The sequence below is a fragment of the Mobula hypostoma genome, chromosome 6, assembly GCF_963921235.1.
Source record: "Mobula hypostoma chromosome 6, sMobHyp1.1, whole genome shotgun sequence".
NCBI classification, from domain to species: Eukaryota; Metazoa; Chordata; class Chondrichthyes; order Myliobatiformes; family Myliobatidae; genus Mobula; species Mobula hypostoma.
Genome location: NC_086102.1, coordinates 109,406,913 through 109,429,856, shown reverse-complemented (window position 1 = coordinate 109,429,856; position 22,944 = coordinate 109,406,913). Strand labels below are relative to the sequence as shown.

The 22,944-nt window shown below is 41.4% G+C and overlaps 1 protein-coding gene across 1 annotated transcript in view; it reads left to right on the top strand.

Annotated features, from left to right (window-relative positions):
• Nucleotides 1-22,944, top strand: part of LOC134348286 (ATP-binding cassette sub-family B member 6-like) — a 246,262-nt gene that overhangs the window by 83,418 nt on the left and 139,900 nt on the right. Inside the window, exons 8-10 of the mRNA XM_063051431.1 lie at nt 8,867-8,976; nt 12,948-13,013; nt 21,570-21,695. Of these exons, the coding sequence (XP_062907501.1) occupies nt 8,867-8,976; nt 12,948-13,013; nt 21,570-21,695 (302 nt within the window). The remainder of the gene's footprint in view (nt 1-8,866; nt 8,977-12,947; nt 13,014-21,569; nt 21,696-22,944) is intronic.

Below are 22,944 nucleotides of genomic sequence, written 5' to 3'. Positions count from 1 at the left end.
TGGTGCCAAAATAGCACGCCACAGCACGTTAACTGTAACGTACATCTTTAGCATGTGAGAGGAAACCGGAGCACATGGAGAAAATTCACGCAGTCATGGGGAGAACGTACAAAGTCCTTACAGACTGGTGATGTGAACCCAGGTCACTGGCACTGTAAAGCGTTACGGTAACCACTACACTACTGTGCAGCCCTGCTACTGTGCCACTCATCGTCTTTTCTAACTGATAATGGCTACAACAACTAAAAACATAAATACAAGAGGTTCTGTAGATGTTGGAAATCCAGAGCAATGCACATAAAATGGTGGGGGAGCTCAGCAGATCAGGCAGCATCTACAGAGGTGAATAAACAGTTGATTTTTTGGGCTGAGACACTTCATCAGGATGGAAGTATACAACCTTTTAGAATGTCTAAAGGACATCAGGATTTAATGGAACATTTCCATGGTGATAAAATCAAGCACTTGCACTTGAGAAAGCCCAGTTCCTTAGTTCCTTTCCCTAGCAGCAAGGCTGATCAAAACCTCAACCCATTATCCACCTCTCCACGCATCCCCACCACCACTATCATTTCCTGCCAGTCACCTTTTGTACAGACACACTTGTGCCTAGCATCACTTCATGTTCATGCCATGAATTCCTTTATATATTATCTTGTGTATTTATATTTATTGTGTTTTTTTATTGCTACGTTCTTCATCTTACTATATTTTTATTTGCTGCCTTGGATCCAGAGTAACATTATTCTGTTCTCCTTTAAACTTGTGTATTAGAAATGACATTAATCAAACTGGAATCAAAGGCTCACTTATTATCAAAACATGATCCATATACAACTCTGAAATATGTCTTCTCTAGATAGCCATAAAACAAGAAGGAACATGAAAGTCATTCAGAGAGAAATATCAAACCACCCCCCTACACAAAAAAGAATGGTATCCCAATCATCAACCTCCAAACCCTCCTCGAATCTTGAATGTAATTGGCACCGAGCCACAGCCTATAACCCTATTGTAATTAGTGATTAATCTTCAACCTGAGATCAGAGTGCTCCTGCTGTAGCACATAAAAAATGTTGCCTTAGCTTGGGAGTCTCTGCAATTCTACATGTGGAATTGAATCACCTTGTTAATCAAAAGCATCTTGTTCCTTGCATTTTTACCCGGAATGTTTATAATGGAACAATAGGGGCGGTTAACATAATGCTTTTGCAGTGCCAGCGATCTATGTACAATTTCCACTGCAAGGAGTACTCTGGTTTCCTCCCACATTCCAAAGATGTATGTGTTTGGGTTGGTAAGTAGTGGGTATGCCTTGTATGCATCAGAAACATGATGACACTTGCGGACTGCCCCAGCACATCACTGGGCTGTATTGGTTATTAACACAAATGACGCATTTCACTGTATGTAGCAAGTACAAGCAACTAATAAAGTTGATCTTTCATCTTTTGTGGTTAACATAACACAATAATAACGCCAGTGACCTGGGTTTAATTCTTGCTGCTGCCTGTAAGGGGCTTGCATGTCCTCCCCGTGGCCACATGGGTTTCCTCCAGGTTTTCTTTTTCCTCCCATATTCCAAAACGTACAGGTTATGAGGTCAATTGGTCACATGTGTGATTGGGGTGGCATGGGCTCGTTGGGCCAGAAGAGCCTGCTACCCTGCTGTTCTTTAAGTAATTAACATTGTTGAGGGAGCCTTTTCAAGATGTTGATTTTAGTGGTTTATTATTAGGATTTATTATTCATCTCAAACTGCTTTTGGGAAAGTGATGGAAAGCCATTGCCTTCTGAGGAAGGTGGTCCAAAAGTTGGGAGTGTGGGTTGGAAGAGATCTGGGACTTGGATCAAGTACTGATGACAGAGACAGAATATCTCCATGTTAGGATGGTATGTGAGACTTGGATGGGAATATGCAGGTAGTGGCATACCCATGTGTGTGAAGCCTTGTGTATGTGTTCCCTGTGTTTAACCATCATGGTGGTGAGGTCACATTCTGAGAGGTGCTACAGAATAGTGAGTAACTTCCATTCATTTTGTCAGATGGGCCATACCATAGCCAGTTTGTGCTTGTGGAGGAGAAAATGTATGCTTTAGGTAGGTTGAGATACTGAGGTACTCTAGCTGTTGTGGGAGTATTTGATAGGAAAGTGTAGAGGAAAGTGTACTCTATACTCTGCAAATTCAAATTCAAATTATTATCAAAGTACATATATGCCAGCATATACTACCTTGAAATTCATTTTTGTGCAGGCATTAACAGTAGAACACGCAAGTCAATGAAATACTACACACAAACAAAAACTGACAATCAACCAATGTACAAAAGAAGACAAATTTTGCAAATAAGAATAATAATCCAAAACACTTAGAACATGAGTTGTAGAGTCGTTGATAGTTAGTCCGTAGGTTGTGGAATCAGTTCATTGTTGAGGTGAGTGAAGTAATCCATGTTGATTCAGGAGCCTGATGGGTGAGGGGTAATGACTGTTTCTGAACCTGGTGGTATGAGTCCTGAGGCTTCTGTGTCCTCTATTTCCTCCTACATTCCAAAGACATATGTCTTATGGTTAGTAAGCTGTGGGAATGCTATACTGATGCAAAAACTGTGACAATTCTTGCATGCTGGCTACCGTCGCTGATGTGATTTGACACAAACAATGCATTTCACCTTTGTTTCGAGGTGCATGTGCAAAAATAAAGCCAATCTTTGTTTTTTATTTAACCCACCTGTTCTGAGAGTGTTTGGAGTGTTTCTGAGAGTCACTGGAAGTAGAGGGCTTTGCCACTTTAAGAGATACTAGACGGTAACTGTTTCTGTCCCATTAAGGACATGTGATGCTGAATTGATGTGTGTTTGTCGGCAGCACAACGCAATCTCCAGCTTTTAAAGTGGTCTCATCTTACATCACTCAGAGCGGAAAAAATGCTTTCTGATGATAATTAAATCCTGTGTTCTTGGGAGAGAAGCTGTTCAGATGAAACCTAAAGAGCTACCTCGGGGCTTTTCCATGTAATCGAACATCACTCCCTTTGTTAGAGAGGCCAGCTGTTTGGCTTTAATGTCTGTGATTCAGGAAACATGAAAGAGAGCCATTCCACCTCTTATTGACCAAGAGCTGAAACCAGAGAATATAACTTGTTCCCCACAGTAGGTAATTGAGGGGGTTGTGCTGAGCCACACTTTCCTGTATTGGTAATGTCTGATATGAAAGAACTGATTGTCAGGAGAGGCATTGCGGGAGCAGTAAACTGACACTTCGCTGCATTGTTAATAGTAGCAAACAAGAACTGAATGAGTGCCTGACTTGGCTTCTGTTTAGGAACATAGAGATTGCTAGAATAGATAGGCAGATCCACTTCCATTCAGCGGCCTCTTTATTAGGTACCTTATGAACTATCTAAAGAGACATTCTAAGAAAGTTGACTTTCTTATGTTCTTATTAATTTCTAATCCATGGGCTCTACTCAAAGAATACCACCCACCCAGCTCTTGGACTGTTTGTCTCACTTCCATTAGTGAGGAGGCTATGTAGCACGCATGCTAAGACCACCAGACTCAAAAATAGTTACTTTCCCTAAGCAGTAAGTCTGATGAACACCTAAATGCACTAACCCAACTTTCCCCCACCACCACTATTTTATCATTTCCTGTCAATTACCTTATGTACAGACACTCCTGTGCCTAGCGTCACATTATGGACGTACATGAGAAAATCTGCAGATGTTGGAAATCCACAAATTGATGGAGGAATTCAGCAGGTCAGGCAGCACCTATGGAAAAGAATAAAGAGTCGACATTTTGGGCCATGACCCTTCTTCAGGACCTGATGCTTGTATGTAAGATGCTGCTTGACCTGCTGAGTTCTTCCAGCATTTTGTGTGAGTTGCTATGTGTATAAGCCATCCTATGCATTTATATTTATTGTGTTTCTTTTATTATTGTGTTCTTTATCTTTTTTGTGCTGCATGAGATTAGGGTAACAATTATTTTGTTCTCCTTTACACCTGTGTACTGAAAATGACATTAAACAATCTTGAGTCTTGAAAGTCAAAGTTGAGTGTTTTGTTATTACCCTACAACCATCAGGCTCCTGAACTGGCATGGATAACTTCACTCACCCCAACTCTGAACTGATTCCACATCTTATGGACTCGCTCTCAAGGACCCTACAATTTACGTTCTCAATATTATCTGTATATTTATTTTATTTGCGCAAATTGTCTTTTGCATCTTTTTTCAGTCTTTATGTATAGTTTTTCCAAAATTCTATTGTATTCCTTTATTTTCCTGTAAATGCCTAGAAAAATTGAATGTTATGGTAGTATATTATGACATATATGTACTTTGGTAATAAATTAACTTTGACTTTGAGTAATGTCATATACACAAGTACGTGTATGCACAGGTGCAATGAAAAACTTACATGCAGGCATATAACATCATGTAAAGATTTAAGATTAGCTTTATTGCTCACATGTATCTCTTGTACCTAATAAAGTGGACACTGAGTGTATGTTCATGGCCCTCTGCTACTGTAGCTCGTCCACTTGAAAGTTCAATGTGTTGTGTATTCAGAGATGTTGTAATGCATAATTATTTCAGTTAATGTCGCCTTCCTGTCAGCTTGAACCAGTCTGTCTATTCTCCTCTCACCTCTCTCATTAACAAGGCGTTTTTGCCCACAGAACTGCCACCCACTAGGTGTTTTTTGTTTCTTGCCCCATTCTCTGTAAACTGTAGGGGAGACTGTTGTGTATGAACATTTCAGGAGATCAGTAGTTTTTGAGAGGCACAACCCACCCTGTCGCACCCACCATCATTTAATGGTCAAAATCACTTCGATCACATTTCTTCCCCATTCAGATGTTTGGTCTGAACAACAACTCAACCTCTTGATCCTGACCAGGTGCAAAGGAACTTGGGAGTCCTTGTGCAAGATTCCCTAGAGGTTAACTTGCAGGTTCAGTCGGTGGTGAGGAGGGCAAGTGCAACGTTAACGTTCATTTCAAGAGGACTAGAATATAAAATCAAGAATGTAATTCTGAGGCTTTATAACACATTAATCAGACCAAACGGAGTATTTTGAGGCACTTTGGGTCCCTTATCTAAGAAAATGTGCTAGCATTGGAGAAGGTCCAGAGGAGGTTCACAAGAATGATCCCAGGAATGAAAGGATTATTGTATGAGGAGTGCCTGATGGCTTTGGACCTGTACTTGCTGAAGTTTTGAAGAATGAGGCAGGAGAATCTCATTGAAACCTAATGAATATTGAAAGGCCTAGATAGAGTGGAGGTGAAGAGCACGTTTCCTATGGTAGGAGAGTCTAAGACCAGAGGACACTGTCTTGAATAGAGGGATGTCCATTTAGGACAGAGATGAGGAGGAATTTCTTTAGCGCGAAAGGGTGGTGAAACTGTGGACAATTGCCACAGACAGCTGTGGAGGCAAAATCATTAAGTATATTTAAAGCAGAGGTTGATAGGTTCTTGATTAGTCATGGTGTCAAAGGTTACAAGGAGAAGGCAAGAGAATGGGGTAATAAATCAGCCGTGATGGAATGGCCAGGCCAAATGGCCTAATCCTGCTCTTATATCTTATGGTCTTATGTCTGCACGCTTTTATGCATTGACTTGCTGCCATGCGATTAACTGATTAGATATTTGCATTAACATGCAGGTCTATAGGTATACCTAATAAATTAACCACTGAGTATGGTTCTGCTACTATCTAACCATAGATAATCCAGTAATGGTTAACTATGTGCTCAATCTGTATTGAAGAAGTAGTACTTGGAGATTTGTGCTAAGAATGTTTTCTAAGGGAAAGATACTTGAATAAGACCATCAGACATAGGAGCCAAATTAGGTCATTCAGTTCATTGAGTCTGCACTGCCACTTGATCATGGCTGGTTTATTTTCCCTCTCAACCCCATTCTCCTGCCTTGTCCCCAAAACCTTTAACGCTCTTAGTTAACAGATGAAAAGTCCTAGATTTGCCTGAAATGTTACCTGATTCGGACTTTACAAATGTTGCCTCACCTGCTGAGTATTTCCTGTATTTTAATCTGCATTCAGTGGATGGAGCAGCATTGTTCAGAGAAAATCATTGTTGACATTCTGAGTTAATACCCTGCTTCAGGACAGTTTATTTACCTTAGAGATGCTGCTCAACCCTCTGAATTCCTGCAGCAGATTGTTTGTTCCTCCATATACTAGTGTTTGCAGACTCCTGTGTCTCATTTTTTGTCTTTACATCAGATTTCCAAAAGCTGAAGGTATTTTAATTTCCAATCTTTCCCTTTTTAGATGAATAGTTTATTTTCCTTGTTCTGTAATTTGTTTATTTAAGTTTTTCCTTAAGGTGAAAATATTAAGTGAAGAAGCATTTTTCCATCTCCTCAACAGAAGAATCAAGCTCTAATAAATTGGTGGCATAGCAGGCTAATGTACAGGAATATGCTGAGGATAGTTAAGTATCTGGGGTTGGAGGAGATGTACCTCAGGTTACTTCGGGAAATGAGGGATGAGTGTACTAGGGTGTTGATGATGCTCTTTGTGTCCTCCCTCAAATGAGGAGCGTTTGATGGCTCACTGGAATTTAGAAGAATGAGGGGTGACCTAATTGAAACTTATCGAATGTTGAACAGCTCGATATGGTGGATGCAGAGAGGATACTTCCTATGGCGGGGGAGGTCTAAGACCAGAGGACACAGACTCAGACGAGAGGGGCATCCATTTAGAATGGAGATGCGGAGGAATTTCTTTAGTCAGAGAGTGGTGAATCTGTGGAATTGTTGCCACAGGTGACTGTGGAGGCCAAGTCATTGAGTATATTTAAGGCAGAGTTTGATAGATTTTTGAGTGGTCAGAGCATGAAGGGATACGGGGAGAATGCAGGAGATTAGGGCTGAGAGGGAAATGAATCAGCCATGATAAAATGGCAAATTAGACTTGATGGGCCAAGTGGCCTAATTTGCTCCTATATCTTATGGTCTGATTTGGAAAAGCATAATCTTTATAGCTTTGTGATAGGCAGGTCGTTCCTAATGAGGCTACTCAAGTTTTCTGAGGTGAATGAACAAATTGGTGACAGTGGTGGTGGATATAGTGTATATGGATTTTAGTAAGGCATTTGACAAGGTTCCCCATGGGTAGACTTGTTCAGAAAGCCATGAGCATGGGATCCATGGAGACTTGGTTGTGTGCATTTGGAATTGGCTTGATCACAGAGAGCAGAGGGTGGTAGTAGATGGAAGTATTTCTACCTGGAGGTTGGTGAGCAGTGGTGTCCTGCAAGGATCTGTTCAGGGAACACTGCTCTTTATGATTTTTATAAATAACTTGGATGAGGAAGTGGAGGATAGGTTAGTAAGTTTGTAGATGACACGAAGGTTGGTGGTATTGTGGATAGTGTAGAGGGTTGTAATAGGATATAACGGGACATTGATTGGATGCAGAGCTGGGTGGAGAAGTGGCAGATGTTCAATCGAGAAAAGCTGTGAAGTGATTCACTTTGAAAGATTAAATTTGAAGGTGGAGTACAAGGTTAATAGCAGGGTTCTTGAGTGTGGAAGAACAGAGGGATCTCGGATCCAAGTCCATAGATCCCTCAAAGTTGGTGCGCAAGTTGATAGGTTGTTAAGATGGATGGCTTTTGATGTATTGGCCTTCATTAATCAGGGGATTGAGTTCAAGAGCCATGAGGTAATGTTGTACCTTTATAAAACTCTGGTTAGACCATATTTGGAATTTTGTGTTCAGTTCTGGTTGCCTCATTATAGGAAGGATGTGGAAGCTTTAGAGCGGGTGTGGAGGAGACTTACCAGAATGCTGTCTGGCTTAAAGAACATGCCATATGAGGAAAGGCTGAGTGACTTGTGACTTTTCTCTTTGGAGTGATGGAGGATGAGTGGTAACTCGATAGTGGGTAGTGTAGCAGTTAGCGCAACACTTTACAATGCCAGCTGTAAAATCAGGGTTTGATTTCCATTACTGTCTGCATGGAGATTTTACTTTCTTCCCATGACCACGTGGATTTCCTCTGGGTGTTCCAGTTTCCTCCCACATTCCAAAAGGATGTACGGTTAGGGTTAGTGAGTTGTGGACATACTAGGCTGACACTGCTCTGCCTAGTACAATCCTTGCTCATTTCATTTGACACAATGCAGCACATTTCATTGTATGCTTCGGTATAACATGTGACAAATCAGAATCAGGTTTAATATCACTGGCATATGTTGTGACTTTTTTTGTTTTGCAGCAAAAAACTCAATTACAGTGAGAAGTATAAATACAAAAAATTAAATTAGATAAGTAGTGAAAAAGAGAGGATAAAATACTGAGGTAGTGTTCACGGATTCATTGTCCATTCAGATATCTGATGGCAGAAGGGAAGAAGCTGTCCCTGAAATGTTGAGTGCAATGAGAAGATGGTAACTTCCTCAAAAAACTCTATAAGATTGGTTAGACACGGCCTACCATGTACAAAGCCATGTTGACTATCCCTAATCAGTCCCTGTCTATCAAAATACTACCAGTGTATGTGCAGTCTCTTAGAATACATTTCAATAACTTACCCACTACTGACGCCAGGCTCACTAGCCTATAATTTCCTCTTATGCTTTAGTATTAGCCATTTCCCACCCTATGACATGTGACAAATAGAGCTAGTCCTTAATCTTCATCTACTCCAGATGAAAGATGTGAGCAATCTTTCAGGAGTGTTTCTCCTGATGTGAATGGTAGCTGGTTGAGAATGCTATCTTGATTTCCACTCATTGTAGCCGTTATAATGACTTTGGGTTTTATTTATATAAACTGTATCATCGTTTCATGCTGTTACTTTTTTCTGGTCTGCAGCTGCAACCATTCTGATAGCTGAATGGAGGACGAAGTACAGGAGAGAAATGAACACCAGGGATAACGAGGCAAAGGCTAAGGCCGTTGACTCCTTGCTCAACTTTGAAACGGTAATGTTGATTTTCTGAGGTCATTACTCTTCTCACATCAGACACCTGCTAAAGTGAACAGCAGGTGAAAGAATGGAGCAACTCATGCAAAATGGTGGAGGAACACAGCACGTCAGGCAGGATCTATGGAGAAGAATAAACAGTTGATGTTTCAGGTCGAGACCCTTGTTCAGAACAGGAAAGGAAGGGGACAGAATTAGAATCAGAATTAGGTTTATTATTACTAACATATGTTTCGAACTTCATTGTTTTGTGACTGTAGTACAGTGCCATACATAAAACGTACTATAACATAATAAAAAAAATGTAAAATTAAATAAATTAAACCAAGACCTAGACCCAGGGGGAAGCTGGGTATACCTGGCAAGCAGCCAGACCCACCCACCTTTCCCCTCATTTGGTTTCACCTATCACCTATCAATTTGTACTCTTCCCCCAACCCACCCCCCGCACCCATTGCCTCGACTTCTTGTTTCTTCTTTCTTCTTTCCCCTTCCTTTTCAGTCCTCATGAACGGTCTCAACCTGAAACGTCGGCTGTTTATTTCCCTCCATAGATGCTGCCTGATTTGCATTTTGTTTATGTAACTTCAGATTTCCGGCATCAGCAGAATCCCATGTATCTAGGTTGAAGGATTGTTCATGTGTGGATAGTGAACGGAGAGATACAAGATACACAGTTATTAGCAGGGGTAAAGAGAAGGTGCCTTGCTGGAGGTGATGGGAGGGTAGAGGGGAGATGTTATATGATTGCTGAAGAAAAATGCATTAATTGATATGAGAGATTACTTTCCCACATGTTTGATAAGTTTTTTTTACATAGTTGATTTGTGGCCAGTCTGATTGCAACAATGCTTCAATTTTATGTCTTTCACTAAGAAAAAAAAATTAAAATCATATCCATTTTACCTCCCTCAGCATTGACATACCAATGTACTTCATAGCTAATGAAAGTCAAAATAAGATTTATAATTAAAGTACATGTGCATTACCATATTATGTGCATGTTGCTCAGAATAAAAAGACATCCATTTAGATAAAGATGAGGAGGAACTTCTTTAGCCAGAGGGTGGTAAATCTGTGGAATTCTGATATACCCAAGTATATTTAAAATGGAGGTTGATAGGTTCTTGATTAGTAAGGGTGTCAATGGTTATGAGGGAAAGACAGGAGAGTGGGGTTGAGAGGGAAAATAAATCAGCCATGATGGAATGGTGGAGTGACTTGATGGGCCAAATGGCCTAACTCTGCTCTTAGAAGAACTTTGAAAGTATACATAATATTAGTATGCAGAAAACAGCACAGCAAACTTCCACAACTATACATGTAATACTGACCATGCAACCTGTTTCTTTGCATGTTAATTGGGCAATAAACGCCATCAGAATCAGAATCCCATTTAATCTCACTGATGTATTGTGAAATTTGTTGTTTTGTGGCAGCAGTGAAGCGCTCTACATAAGCAACTATAAATTACAATAAGAAACATATATATAATTAAATTAAATAATTAGTTCAAGAAGAGAGCAGAAATAGTGAGGTACTGTTCATGTGTTGGTTCATTGTCCGTTCAGATATCTGATGGCAGAGGGGAAGAAAAATATTTATTTTATTTAGAGATACAGTGCAAAATAGGCCATTCTGGCCCTTTGAGCTGCACCACCCCGCAATCTCCCCGACAACCTGGATTTAATAACCTAATCATGACCAATTAACCTACCAATACGTCTTTGGACTGTGGGAGGAAAGCAGAGGACTTGGCGAAAATACACACATTCCACGGGGAAGACGTACAGACTCCTTAAAGACGGCACTGAAATTGAACTCCGTACTCTGACAACCCGAACTTGTAATAGCATCGTACTAAGCTCAATGCTACCGTGACGTAGATGAAGCTGTAGCTAAAACGTTGAGCGTGTCTTCAGGCTCTAGTATCTCCTACTTGATGATGGCAATGTGAAGAGGGGATTTCCTGGGTGATGGGGTCGATAATGAAAGATGCCTCCTCTTTGAGGCGTCACCTTTTGAAGATGCCCTTGATGGTGGGGAGACTAGTGCCCATGATGGAGCTGGCTGAGTTTGCAACTTCAGCATCTTTTTCTGATACTTGTAATAAACAACTATACAACCTGTTTCATTGCATGTTAATTGGGGCAATAAATGTGAGGTAATTTATAAAATATATTGGGGCAAGAATAGCAGAGAGAAACTTTTCAGTTGGTCAGATAAAGGTAGGGTTCTTTTATGCCCACCATAGGTACACTCAATGATCACTTTATTAAGTACAGGATGTATGTTCATGGTCTGCTGCTGTCAGCCATCCGCTTGAAGGTTTGATGTGTTGTGCATTCAGAGATGCTCTCCTGCACATCACTGTTGTAATGCATGGTTATTTGAGTTCTGCGATACTCACACCATCCCATCTGACACCAACAGTTATTCCATGGTTAGAGTCACTTAGATCACATTTCTTCCCCATTCTGATGTTTGGTCTGAACAACAACTGAACTTCTTGACCATGTCTGCAGGCTTTTATGCATCGAGTTGCTGCCACGTGATTGGGACACATCAGGACCAATACATTTTGGCCCATTAAGCCACTGCCCCAATTAGCTGAAGTTTCATGGAAATAGTTAAAAAGTTATAAAAAAGACAAACTACCAAATAACTGATTAACAAATAATGTGTTTAAACAAAATAGTTAACAAATTTGAACACTACCAATACTACCACAGTACTATAAAACTGTGTATTAGTTTTTAATAGTTATTGACAGGAATTCATCCAGTGTATGCTGCCATGTTCTTTTGATTAACTGTAAATAAACAAAATCAGGGTAATTTTTTTGGCTAGTGTCAGATCTTTTCATGGCATCTGAGCAAAGGTCTGAAATTTTTTTCAAGTCAAAATAGAAAACAGCATCATCAAAAATCACTGCTTTTTGAATTGGCATCTGCTAGCCCAAATGGATAACATAACACAAGCACACACAACTGATGCTATATAGAAACTGTTCACTCTAAGCATGGTGTAGTGTCTAATGGCCACACAAATACACAGCTGATGTTCGTTAGAAACTGTTCAGCACCAGTCTCCTTATCCCAGTTGAGCAGCGTCATGTCCCAAATAAACAAAGGGAATCCTGACTATTTTCTCAATTTGTTTTTGTTCTTTAAGAGTTGCCCAAATAAGTGGCTGCTCTGATTTAACTGATGGCCTAATTAGCTGGAATCCACTATATTAGGAAATTGCTGTGATGTGTTGGTCGGGACACGACCTGCAATGAAAAGCAACAACGTTCAACAATGATACAGAATAAAGTGTTATATAAAAATAAAGTTAGAAGCACAAATATGGAATCAAATGTGCATAAACACATAGATACCAGCATGTATTTAAAATGAAAGCAGCAATATTAACAGCATTATAAAAAGTCTACTGTAAGTGCAAAAGTCTGGTACTTGATATGCTGTCTTGAAATAGCCTTATTCTGGGAATTGTTCCAGGTCTGAAGAATGGGTGCAATACCACAGTGAGATAAGACAGTACATGAATCTAATTTTCCTTTTTCTCAGCCTGGACACATACACACTGACATTTTAGAGTGCTGAAATTTATATTGGTAATCACCTGCCTGCATCAAACAAATGCACTTGTATCTTTGTTTACAGCTGCAGACTTAAGTAATGCTGCCAAAATGCAGGAGGGACTTAGCAGGTCAGGCAGCATTTATGGAAAGGAACAAAGAGTTGACGCTTTGGGCCATCTGTTTGAGCATTAGAAGATTCTGATGAAGGGTCTCAGCCTGTACTGTCGATTCTTTATTCCTTTCCGTAGATGCTACCTGGCCTGAGTTGTTCCAGCATTTTCTGTGTGTTGCTCTGGACTAACAGCATCTGTAGAATCTCTTGTGTTGCAGATTTACCTGTTGTGTTTCTCAAACGTGCTCTGACTACCTTCCTTTTCCTTCAGGTGAAGTATTACAATGCTGAGAGTTACGAGGTGAATCGTTTCAATGATGCCATACTGAAGTATCAGGTAAGAACATCAGGAAGAGCACATCAGAGTCATGACAATTCATAAAACAGTTCAACTTCTCAATTGGATTAACCATGGTTTAATAACAATTAGTCAAAACTTCCTAATACATCATCTGCACCAGCCTACCTGCCATACACCACTGTGCAACACCAAATGGGTGTTGGATTCCTGAACAGACCTCAGGTAACCACTCTACCCTCCCCATCATGTTCAACACGGGTGTTGCTGAACCCGCTGCTGTACACTCTGCTCACACACGACTGCACGGCCAAATACCCAAGTAATCACATTGTTAAGTTCGCCAATAACACAATATTGGTGGGTCTCATCACCAACAACGATGAGATGGCCTACAGAGAGAAGGTGGAATATCTTAGGGCCTGGTGCCACACAAATAACTTCTTCCTTAATGTCAAAAGACGAAGGAGATTGTTATCAACTTAAAAAGAATTCACTCCACTCATGCACCTCTTTACATTGGTGGCACAGCAGTAGAAATTATCAGCAGTTTCACACTTCTGGGTGTGCACATATCTCACAGCCTCTTAACATTCTACACAATCAAGAAAGCTAACCAATGCCTCTACTTTCTGAGGAGGATGAAGAGAGCTGGGCTATGCACATCTATACTCACATTCTTTTACAGACTGCCCAATGCATCGCTGGCATCAGCCTACCAGCCATTATGAACATACAGAAAAGTGCTGGGAAAGAGCCAGTAACATCATGAAGGATCCCACCCACCCTGTTCATGGACTGTTTGTCCCACTCCCATCACGGGAGAGGCTACACAACATGTACAGCAGGACCACCTGATTCAAAAACGGTTACTTTCCCCAAGCAGTAAGACTGATCAACACCTCCATCCACTAACCCACCCCACAACTCCCCCCATCACTACTCATTTACCATTTCCTGTCAGTCACGTTATGTGCAGACACACCTGTACACTTTATGGACATACAATCAACCTATCTATATAAGGTATCTTATGTATTTGTATTTATTGCATCTTTTATTATTGTGTTATTTATCTTACTGTGTTATTTGTGCTGCATGGGATCCGGAGTAACAATTATTTTATTCTCCTTTACACTTGTGTACTGGAAATTACATTAACTATCTTGAATCTTGAAATAATGGCCAAACCCCAAGCTTCTTGCACTTGCTCCAGCTCCTAGTGTAGAGAGCCACGGAGCACCCATCATGCAGGTTGCATCTGTTGCTTCTGTCACATGAGGCCTTCCATTGGTCGGGGTCGAACGTGGATGTTGCGTATCAGCTGTCTGTGTTGTTGGTGCAGCATTGTCAGTCGATACGCAAACCAGTACCCAAGCCACGGCAGGATGATAAGCTGTTGTCCACACAGAAGGCTCCCTCTCCATGCAACTGATAGATCCAAAGGACGGCAGAGACCGATACAGTTTGGCACCGGTGGCATCGCAGGAATTTCCAGGCAGCATTGAGTTCAACATAAGACTGCCTTAGGGACTCCAGCTCCAGATTTTTCCTCAGGATTTACTCCCAAAGCCTGCGCTATGAGTTGGTATAGCCGCAAGGCAGCGGAGGTTTGAGATCAGCTTTTTCCTTCTGCCACACTGGAGCTTTGAAAGTTAAAAAATAATTTCATTTGGAGTTGCAATATTCCACAGGGATTTGATAGAATAGGTGCTGAGGGATGCTTCTACAGACTAGAAATTTCAGATGAGGATCACAGTTTCGGGATAGGGGTTTGGACATTTAATTTCAAAGTTCAAATTATGTTTATTATCAAAATACATATATGGTCATTATATACTATCCTAAGATTCATTTTCTTGCAGGAATTCACAGCAGTTACAAAGAAATACAATAGAATCAATGAAAATCTACACACACACACACACACACACACACACACACAAAAATGTACAAAAGAAGATATACTGTGCAAATACAAAAAGAAGACAATAATAATAAATAAATATATAAATAATATTGAGAACATGGGGAGTAGAGTCCTTGAAAATGGATCCATAGGTTTGTGGAAGTCAGTTCAGTGTTGAGGTTAATGAAGTCATCCATGTTAGTTCAGGGGCCTGTTGACTGAATGGTAATAATTGCTCCTGAACCTAATGGTGTTGGACCTAAGGCCGGAAGCTTAGGTTTCTCACTTAATTTAGGGCTGAGAAGAAATGAGGCTTTTGTTTTCACTTCAAAGGCTAAACACCTTTGTAAATTTCTACCCCAGATGACTGTTTACAGACATGGAGCATATTCATCCTTAGAGTGGTTAGTTAATTGTACACTAAAGGAATCGTGGAACATTGAGAAAAGACAGTCAAGGAACTAGAGCATAGAACATAAAACCATACAGCACAGAACTGGCCTTTAGACCCACAATGCTGTGCCAACTTTTTAACCTACTCCAAGATCAATCTAACCCTTTCCTCCCACGTAACCCAACATTTTCTTTCATTCATGCACCTATCTAAGAGTCTCTTAAATGTCCCTAATATATCTGTCTCTACCACCATCCCTGGTTCTACGCACCCACCAGTTTCTGTACAAGAAACTTACCTCTGACATCCCCTCTATGCTCTCCTCCAATCACCTAAAAATCACTGCGACATATTAGCTTTTTCTGCCCCGGGAAAAAGGTGCTTGCTGCCCACTCTGTCTATGCATCTTATCATTTTATGCACCTCTACAAGTTACCTCTCATCCTCCTCCTCTCCAGAGAGAAAGGATAAAGAGCTAGGTAAGGGCATGTCGTTGTGTTTGAAAATGAAAGAGCCAGTGTAAAGAGCTGTACATCCTCCTATTACTTGTTCTTGAGCCCCCCCCCCCCACAGCCACCTGGAACAGTCCGACCAGCTTTCAATCTTTCATTATTTCTGCTTCCCAAGTATAGCCTGGTCATTAAATGTGTGAAACCCACAATGAACACTATTAAGATCTGGCTGGAGGGTGCTGACTCTGCTCTTCAGCACCAATTCCAGCACACAGACTGGAGCGTGTTTGCTGCCCATGCCACCACAGACTCTCAGATTAACATTGACTTATATACCAACTCTGTCCTTGAGCACATCAACAAGTGTGTAGATAGAGTGACATCACAAAAACAAATAAAAGTTTTCCCCAATCAGAAACCATGGATGAACAGAGAAGTTCGCCTCCTGCTCAAAGCCGGAGATTCAGCCTTCAGGTCTGGAGACTGGGAGGCTTACAGCTCAGCCAGGGCCAACCTGAGGAGGGGAATCTCTCAGGCTAAACACATACACAATCAGAGAATCGAGGAGCATTTCAACTCCTCGGACCCCCAACGCATTTGGCATGGCATACAGGACATTATAGACTTCAAATCACCTAGTACTGTGCCCCCTTCCAGCTCTGCTTCCCTCCCTGATGAGCTCAATTACTTCTATGCTCGCTTTGACTGAGAGAACAAGGAGGTCACCCTCAGAGTGGATCTCCCACTTGGTGAACTGCCTCTCTCACTTTCCACCTCCGATGTTTGTGCCACCCTGAGCAGGGTGAATGTACAGAAGGCTGCTGGTCTGGATGGAATACCTGGCTATGTGCTCAGAGTCAATGCAGGACAATTGGCCGGGATCTTCACGGACATCTTTAGTCTGTCCCTGGCCTGGGCAGTTGTCCCCACAAGCTTCAAGATCACCACCATCGTGTCAGTGCCGAAGCATTCCACTGCCATGGGCCTGAATGACTTCCACCCAGTTGCAATCACCCCCATCATTGCAAAAGTGCTTTGAGAGATTGGTTCTATCACATCTGAAATCCTGTCTGCCCACTACCCCGGACCCCCATCAATTTGTCTATTGCACCAGCAGGTCAACAGAGGATGCCATCTCCATGGTACTTCACTCTGCCCTGACCCACCTGGACAGCCCGAACTCTTACGTCAGAATGCTGTTCATTGACTTTAGTTTGGCATTCAGTACTGTGATCCCCTCCAAGCTGATCACCAAACTTCACCAGCTTGGTATCAGCTCATCCCTCTGCAATTGGACCTTGGACTTTATGACTAACTGACCCCAATCAGTTAAGTTAGACAACCTCTCCTTCTCCACTCTCACCCTGAACACCGGCATGCCTCAAGGCCGTGTGCTGAGACCTCTTCTGTACTCCCTTTTCACCTATGACTGCGTTCCTGTACATGGTTCTAACTCCATAATCAAGTTCACAGACAACACCATGGTGGTTGGCCTGATCAGAGGGGATGACGAGACGGCCTACAGGGATGAGGTCCAGCACCTGGCCGCATGGTGTGCCGACAACAACCTGGCCCTTAACACCCAGAAGACCAAGGAGATAATGGTGTACTTCAGGCATGCTAGGAGCCACACTAACATCCCCATCTACATTAACGGAACTGTAGTGGAGCATGTATCAAGCTTCAAATTCCTTGGTGTCCACATTTTTGAGGATCTCACCTGGTCCCTGAACTCCTCCATCCTGATCAAAAAGGTGTAACAGCGCCTTTATTTCCTGCGAAGCATCAAGAAAGCTCACCTCTGTCCCAGGATACTGACGGACTTTTACCACTGTACCATTGAGAGCATACTCACCAACTGTATCTCAGTGTGGTATGGCAATTGTCTCATATCAGACCGCAAAGCACTCAAGCATGTGGTGAAAACTGCCCAGCGGATTATCGACACCCAATTGCCCACCATTGAGAACATCTACCATAAACGCTGCCTGGTCAGGGCGAAAAGCATTATCAAGGATGCATCTCACCCTAACCATGGACTTTTTACTCTCCTCCCATCCAGTAGGCGCTACAGGAACCTCCACTCCCGCACCAGCAGGCACAGGGAGAGCTTCTTCCCTGAGGCTATGACCCTGCTGAACCTCACATCATAGCGCTAAGCAGTATTGCGCCCGTATTGTACTGTCTCAGTACTTTTATATTTGTGTGCTGTAGCACTTACTTTTTATTCGCATTTATTTTGTAAGTAACACTGTTCTTTGCATTTCTGGTTAGATGCTAACTGCATTTCATTGGCTTTGTATCTGTACTCGGCACAATGACAATAAAGTTGAATTTAATCTTTATATCAGTTGTGATTATTGATACTGGTTAGTCAGACAGCAAAACAGCACAGAAACAGACCCTTTGGCCCATCTAGTCCATTCCAAACTATTATTCTGCCTAGTTCCATTAACCCACACCTGGACCATATCTCTCTATACCCTTCCAATCCGTGTACCTAACCAAACTTCTCTTAAATGTTGACATCAAACCCACATCCATCACTTCCACTGGCAGCTCATTCCACACTGGCACCACTGTCTGAGTAAAGAAGTTCCCCCTCAAACATTTTACCTTTCACCTGTGACCTTTGACCTCTAATTCTTATTTCACCCAACCGCAAATTTCCCATCCTCTATTTATTACTCTGCCAACCAATATTAGAAACCATTTTTTAATAAATCTGGTATAACTCTATTCACATACATAAAGTAGTGTGATCACTCAGGTTGAGTATGATGTTCTCCTAGGGAGTTATCTATTGGTAGGTTCTCAGGTGGTTCTAGAGGGCAATCTGGGATCCACCTATTCTGGGCACGAGTAAGTGAGAGTTGTAGTTTGAGGTCGGGTCTTTTAGTTGTTCAGTCTCTCCTTTCACAGCTGCCACTCGTTCCCATGTATGAACGAGGGAACAGATTTCCTCCAGGTGCATCTATTGAGTGCAGTGTCTTCCCAGTTTTAGATGTAAAGCTGAGTTTCTTCAGGCTGATTTTGATGCTATCTTCGAAATGATTCCTTTGCCAATTGAAACAACTTTAATCAAGCAAGCAACACACACAAAAAATGCTGGTGAATGCAGCAGGCCAGGCAGCATCTATAGGAAGAGGTACAGTCGACGATTTGGGCCGGGACCCTTCATCACGACTAACTTCTTTCAGTTCGTCCTCACGAAGGGTCCCGGCCCAAAATGTCGACTGTACCTCTTCCTATAGATGCTACCTGGCCTGCTGCGTTCCACCAGCATTTTTTTTTGTGTGTGTGTTGCTTGAATTTCCAGCAACTGCAGATTTCCTCGTGTCTGCGTTAATCAAGCAAGGGTTGAATTACCTTTCATATAAAATATTTTACTTCAGTGGAACACTGAAGATTTTTAAATGCATTCAGTGACCACTTTTTAGATACCATCTATGCCTAATAAAGTTGCCACTGAGTGTATGTTCATTTTTTTCTTCAGCTGTAGCTCATCCTCTTTATTCATAGATGCATTCATAGATAACATGTGGCTATTTGATTTACTGTTGCCTTTGTGTCAGCTTGAATTAGTCTGGCCATTCTCCTCTGATCTCCTTCATTAGCAAGGCGTCTTCATCCACCGAACTTCCACTCACTGGATTTTTTTTATTTTCTGCACAATTCTTTGTAAACTTTAGAGACTAGTAATGATATGGAAGATGAATATTAAGAAACAGGACTGGAATGCAATTCTTGCAGGAAGTGGGGTGGGAGGAAATCTAGTAGCTGTGAGACCATGGAAGTCATGGTGGATACAGAAAACAATCCAAGTGCCATATTATTCCAGTTGTGAGTTTAACACCTATTGTTATGTCTTATTCATTCATTCTTATTGTGGATCTGAAATTGTCATCAGTACCTTTCAATATTTCTTCTGTTTGATAAACCAACCCATGAACACTACCACAGTATATTTTAGCTCTCTTTGTCAAAGTTCAAAGTAAATTTATTACCAAAGTGCACAAATATCACCATATATAACCATGAGATCCATGAGATTCTTGCAGACATACTCAATAAATCCATAATGGAATAATAACCATAATAGAACCAATGAAAGACCACGCCAACTTGGGCATTCAACCAGTGTGCAAAAGACAACTAACTGCAAATACAAAAAGACTTAATTAACAATAATAAAGAACCAATTAGAAGTCAAGAAATGAGATGAGTCCTTGAAAGTGAGTACATAGATTGCGGGAACATTTTAATGATGGGGCAAGTGAAGTTCAGTGAAGTATCCCATTTGGTTCAAGAGCCTTATGGTTGAGGGGTAATAATCATTCCTGAGCCTCATGGTGTGAATCTTGAGGTCCTTGTACCTTCTTCCTGATGACAGCAGTGAGAAGAAAGTATGTTCTGAGTGGTGAAGGTCTCTGATGATGGATGCTGTTTCCCTGCAAGAATGCTTCATATAGATGTGCTCAATGGTGGGGAGGGTTTTATCGGTGATGGACTGGGCTGTATGCACTTTTTTTTTTGTAGGATTTTCTGTTCAAGGGCATTGGTGTTTCCATACCAGGCTGTGATGCAGCCAGTCAATTTACTCCCCGTTACTACAGAAGTTTGTCAACATTTTAGATGTCATGCGAATCTTCACAAACTCCTAAGGAAATAGAGGCACTGCCCTGCTTTCTCCATAACTGCATTTATGTGCTAGGCCCAGAAAGGTCTTTCGAAATAATAACACCGAGGAATTTAAAGTTGCTGACCCTCCCCACCTCTGATCCTCCTCCTGAAGTCAATAATCAGCCCCTTGGTCTTGCTGACATTGAGTAAGAGGTTGTTGTTATGGCACAACTCAGCTAGATTTTCAATCTCCCTCCTATATGCTAATTTGTCACCACTTTTCATTTGGCCAAAAACAATGGTGTCGTCAGTAAACTTGAATATGGCATTGGAACTCTGCTTAGCCACATGGTCATAAGTGTAAAGTGGTTAGAACAAGGGGCTAAGCACAGAGCCTTGTGGTGCACCTGTGCTGATGGAGATTGTGAAGGAGATGTTGTTGCCAATTCGAATAGACTGAGGTCTGCAAGAGGAAATCGAGGATTCAATTGCACAATGAGGTATTGAGACAAAAATCTTGAAGCTTACTGATTAGTTTTGAGGGGATGATGGACTGCTTTTTGCACAACTTATATAATTTGATTTTTTATATACACATACTGTATACTTATTATAATTTATGGTTTATTTTATGTATTGCTGCCACAAAACAACAAATTTCACGACATATGTCAGAGATAATAAACCTGATTCTGATTCTGACTTCATTCTGAATTGCTGCAACACACACAAAATGCTGGAGGAGCTCAGCAGGTCTGGCAGCATCTGTGGAGAGGAATAAACGGTCAACGTTTCAGGCCGAGACCCTTCATCAGGATCCTTTAATGTTTAAAAAGGTGCATCCATCATTAAGGACCCCCATCACCCAGGTCATGCTTTCTTCTCATCGCTATCAACAGGGAAGAGATAAAGGAGCCTGAAGAGACACACTCAATGTTTTAGGGATAGCTTCTTCTCCACCATCAGAATTCTGAAAGGACAATGAACCCATGACACCACCTCACTACTTTAGCTTTGTTTTTGCACTATTTATATATATATTTCTTACTGTAAATTATAGTTTAGTTGCAATGTACTGCTGCCACAAAACAACAAATTTCATGACATAAGCTAGTGATATGAAACCTGATTCTGATCTATTGTAATAGTTGATTTATTCAATCTTATTGTGGATCTGAGTTTGCCATCAATACTTTTCAATATTACTTTTTGTTTAGGTGGCAGAATGGAAAACAATTGCAAGTCTCCCAGTTTTAAACCAAACTCAGAACACGATCATTAGTCTCGGGCTGCTCACTGGATCACTGCTCTGTGCCTACTTTGTCACTGAGAAGAAGCTTCAGGTAAGTGGTGTCCTACTGAGAGTGTCCATGGAATCTGTGGGCAGTTCATGCCATCATGATCATGCTAGCATAAAGAATACTCCTGATTAATCCTAAACACAAGAGATTCTGCAGATGCTGGAAATCACCCACCAAGTGCTGGAGGAACTCAGCAGGTCAGGCAGCATCAATGGAGAGGAATAAGTCATCAACATTACAGGCTGAGACTGGTAATGCACTGCTTAGGATGGTGCAGTGGCATAGCAGTTAGTATTACACTATTATAGCACCAACGACCTGAGTTCAATTCCTACCACTGTCTGTAAGGAGTTTGTATTTTCACTCCATGACCACTGTGGATGCTCCAGTTTCCTCCCACATTCCGAAGCTGTACAGGCTAGTGCATTAATTGGTCACAAGGGTGTATTTGGGCAGTGTGGGCTTGTTGGGCCGGAAGGGTCTGCTATTGTGCTGTATCTCTAAATAAAATAAACTCTTTATCAGATGCTACCTGACTTACTGAGTTCCTTCAGAACTTTGTGTGCATTATAGATTCATCCTCTTTTTCAGCTTGAGGCTTTATAAGGCATTGGTCAGGCCGCACCTGGAGTATTGTGAGCAGTTTTGTGCCCCTTATCTAAGAAAAGATATGCTGGCTTTGGAGAAGGTCCAGAGGAGGTTCACAAGAATGATTCTGGGAATGAAAGGGTTAATGTATGAGGAGCATTTGATGGCTCTGGGCTTGCACTAACTGGAGTTTAGAAGGATGTGGGGGGGGGGGACTTATTGAAACCTATTGAATATTGAAAGGCCTAGACAGAGTACATGTGGAGAGGATGTTTCCTTTAATGAGGGAGTCTGGAATCAGGGCACAGTCTCAAAATACAAGGATGTCCCTTAGAACAGAGGTGAGGAATTTCTCTAGCCAAAGGGTACAGCAATTCTAAGAGCTATCTGATTTATTTCTATTCCCTCATGCCTCCACTATGCCCTGTAAATTCCTCTTATCAAATATACACTCAGTAGCCAATTTATTAGTTACCTCAAGTACCTAATAAGGTGGCCACTGAGTGTATTTACAATATAATCTGTAAAGTTAACAGGACTATAAAAAGTCAACCATATATACAAAAGCCTGTGCTTGATATGTCTTCTTGACATTGCCTTATTCAGGAAATTGTTCTATGTCTGAGAATGGGCATGTTACAACAGTGAGGTGTGACTCTGTATGAATCTAATTTTCCTCCTTCATCTATAAGAGTGGGCATGG